Source organism: Pinus tabuliformis, chromosome 2_1 (genome assembly GCF_031772625.1).
Source record: "Pinus tabuliformis cultivar Carrire ecotype Pingquan chromosome 2_1, CPIR1, whole genome shotgun sequence".
NCBI classification, from domain to species: domain Eukaryota; kingdom Viridiplantae; phylum Streptophyta; class Pinopsida; order Pinales; family Pinaceae; genus Pinus; species Pinus tabuliformis.
Window position 1 is genome coordinate 545,528,808 of NC_142299.1, and position 3,715 is coordinate 545,532,522.

The following is a 3,715-nucleotide window of genomic DNA, read 5'->3' on the forward strand; positions in this document are numbered from 1 at the left end:
TATCAAGAGTATAGTCAATCCAGTAACCACATACGATTATCAAATAAGTTATTAGTTATGGAATATGATTACAAAGGCACTGGCTCGAGTTCTTCATTTATTTCTAGCTACATTGTAGGCATCTATATATTTGTAGTCTTGAGCTCTAGTGATGGCAAAAAGCAAGCTTCTTGGATGAGTGGTCAAGGTTTATTTTTTTGATTAAGTGATAAGTGGTTAGTGAGTTTATTGGAGTATTAATTATACTTATTGTCTTATCCAAATAAGTTGATGTAATTCCTTGCTTCTAGTCATGTCCAGATTGATGTAATTCCCTATTTCACAACTTATTTTATGTGCAACATCAAAAATCAAATTATTATACAAGCTCTCTTAGGCTAACACATTATTTAAAATGAAACAAATACATGTGATGGATTAGGATGGAGAGACAATTTCTAAAAAAACATCATTTCCTAAGTTAAAGAAAATTGGCACAATTATTAAAAAAAAATTAGGAATGACACAAAACCTTACGAGGAATAGTATAATTGTTAAAAAAAAAAAATGAAGAATGACACAAAACCTTACCAATAGCACAATCTGAAATCATTCCATTGTTGTTACAAAATCCAAAAATTTACGAGAATCATTTCATTGTTGTCAACATTATCATTCCATTGGTACCACTGGATCTTACCGAAAGTTCCACCACTTAGCAGAAGTTCCACCACTCTCAGTCCCAAGAAAAAGCTCTTCTCAAACCCTCGCCATAAATGCTAAAGTTACCTAGGCTAAAAAACCTAATATTCTCTACCCAAATCCCAAATCTAACTCCAAGAAGCTAAACATCTAAAGGGAGAATTGAAGTTGAAATACAATAGTGAATTAAGGGCTTTGATGATGGGCCATAAATGGGGTATCAGATTTTTTGGATTTTTTTATTCCAAGAGTGGAGGAGAACGAGAATGAGAGGGCATTTTAGTAGTCCACATTCCTAAGGGCTAAGCCACTTGTCATGGGAAAGTGGGGAATGTAAATGAACATCTACACATTTGATAAATAACCAAACATTTTATAACGGCATTTGCAAAATAAAATTTGGAAGATATATACTTTTTATAAAATATTTTTTTGAATGTAATAGAATGTAATTTCATCAATATACATGTATAATCAATTATAAAAGACACAATCCATTTTTAATTATAAATGCATTTAGATAAAACAAAAACCATTTTTCCCAACTCGAAAGATATTAAGAAGTATCTTTCATTCCCAATGGTATAATTAGGTTGACTAATATGTTAAATCAGTCTTTTAAGGTATGACAATTTGTCTTTTAAGGTATGACAATTTTGGAGGTATGGAATTGATTGATTTCGGAATTTTGGAGGTATGGAATTGGAATAGAGGTGTTGGTGGACTGAGAATCACCATACAAATATTAATAACAATAACAGCATCGCAATACTATTAAGTATTTACGTTAAAATGCTTATTAGGATCATAAAGAGATACAATGAACGAATGAAGCTGAAGCCAGTGTCAACATGACGGATGACTTTTTCAGCGAAAGAATGAAAACTGTTTTAAAGCATAGGTACGGGGCGCAGGTGGCTAGAAATGATGATCTTTCACCTCCTTTTTGGCTGCCTTCTTTTTGTGACGCTCGTGGAAGGCATAGCCCCCAGCTCCCACTGCAGCTGTTGCTGCAATCTCCTCCTCAATCTTGTGCCTGTGCGCGTTCTCTGGATCCTTCTTTGCTTTATGTTTCTCGTACTGCATACCCAATGAGAGAATTAGTAATCCTATAATTGTATAGGTAAACTCTATAAACCTGATTTAGTTTATCAACTTACTAAAAATTACAGAATAAGAGAGATATATATAGTACCAGTGCAAACGTTCCAGCAGCGACTGCTCCCAGTTCACCTAAATGCTCCATTCGCTTATGGTGCTTCTCCTCCTTCATCGCTTTCTCGTACGGCGTCGCCTCCGAGTTGGCGTTCTGGTTCTTGTGATGGTGGAAGTGATGGTGTTTATTCTCAGACATGCTTTCCGAAATTGATTTCAATTACAACGGTTTGAAGGGAAATTCGAAAACCACCTATATACCCTTACAATAATCAAATCTGTAGATCCCAATGCAATGTAAGGAAATGCAGACAATGACTTTTACCCGCTGACAATACTCAAATTCCTGAGCAGATTAGATTACATGAATGAATGGTAGGGAATCAGTCCGGTATATATATAGCCAGAGTTGAATATTAAACACGCTATACCGTGTGGGAACAGCGTTCACGCGTGCGCGGTTTCCAAACGGCCGGTGTGACTGCATGGTCTCTCCTTATCCAATAGAGAAGACTGACGAGGAAGGTGTGTTTGATCGGAGGTGCGCTAATTTGACATCGTTAACCGAATGGACAACGCGTTCGTGCAGCTTCCAGAGTGGCTGCGGCGACCACATAGCCTGTGCTTATCGGAAAGTGAATGATGATGACGAGGAAGGTACGTTTAATTAGATGGAGTAATGTGACATTGTGAAGAAACGAATATTAATAATTAATAAACTTAAATCACGCTTATAACAGGTCTACGCGGGGCCGTCACATTGATTTTATTAACGTCATGCATAACCGCGAGTTAACTGAATCACAATCAGACTAACTGGTCCATGGTACACAGAGTAAAGCTTTTTAGTTAAACATGGTTTAAGATAGATCGATAAATTGCAACATAGTGATTAAACCCATGGGAAAGTAAACACATGTTATTTAGCAGCGTAATCATGCTTTAGAAATGCGCATGGACAAATAAAGTATGCACATTCCAATATACAAGTAGTTTATTATCTCCTTGAAAAGGTGTTTAGGAAATTTATGTTACAAGTTTTAATTAAAAAAATTCGTTTATTTAGATTTTAAGTTTATGTGGTAGTTTTTGGCATTGGGATGATCCGGATTATCCACAGTTTCATGTTCATTCCGTCAATGCTTCAAACCCCAAAGGGGGTCCATATGAGGACAAAATCAGAAAGAATATGAATGAAAACTTATTGAGAGAAGAGCTATAATGACCTAGGTATAAATAAACCTAGAACCCTAATTTTTAAGAAGCATAATTTTTTTCTCATTTATTTTTATTTATTTATATTATTATTATTTCCAAATTAATTATTCCTCTTAATTTACCTAGAACCTAAATTATTTTAATTGATATATCTCATTCATGAATAAGTTTAATTTTTCTTTTCCTTCCAACTGTTTTTATTAATTTAACAAATTTTAATTAATTATTTAATTAATTTGAATTTAATTGATTAATTAATTTAATTTATTGTTATTTACCATTCTAATTAATTAGTTAATTAATTACTTTAATTAATTACTTTAAGTTAATTAGATTAATTTATAATCTTAATTATTTATTAATCCAATGTTAATCCTTGGTTATTATTAATTCTTTTAATTAATTGGCTAATTTTATTTAATTCTTATTTTAATTAGAATAGAATAACTAAATTAATTAATTTTGATTTAATTGATCTATTTAGATTAATTAAATAATTGATTTATAATTCTTCCTATTATTTTTATTCGATTAGTTAATTAAATTAAATTTATTGATTAATTAATCTTATTGATTAATTTCCCACGGGGCTTTGGATTGACGGTGAATGGGTGCGCTGTTAAAGCACTCCTTGTGATAGGTCACCGGTTCAAATCCCCTG

At 32.8% G+C, this 3,715-nt stretch overlaps 1 protein-coding gene across 1 annotated transcript; it reads right to left on the minus strand.

Annotated features, from left to right (window-relative positions):
- Positions 1-1,599: 1,599 nt before the first annotated feature.
- On the minus strand, positions 1,600-2,035 carry LOC149201463 (uncharacterized). Its single transcript, XM_089399735.1, has 2 exons — positions 1,877-2,035; positions 1,600-1,761 (listed from the first exon to the last, which is right to left on the minus strand). Exons 1-2 carry the CDS (start codon positions 2,033-2,035, stop codon positions 1,600-1,602), a joined length of 321 nt encoding a protein of 106 aa, XP_089255861.1.
- Positions 2,036-3,715: the final 1,680 nt, after the last annotated feature.

Bases quoted from the DNA above. Each gene is read 5' to 3' on its own strand.
- LOC149201463 (XM_089399735.1), bottom strand. From the start codon at position 2,035: ATGTCTGAGAATAAACACCATCACTTCCACCATCACAAGAACCAGAAC. The intron at 1,762-1,876 runs GTACTATATATA...TTGGGTATGCAG, and splicing joins CTGCTGGAACGTTTGCACTG to TACGAGAAACATAAAGCAAA.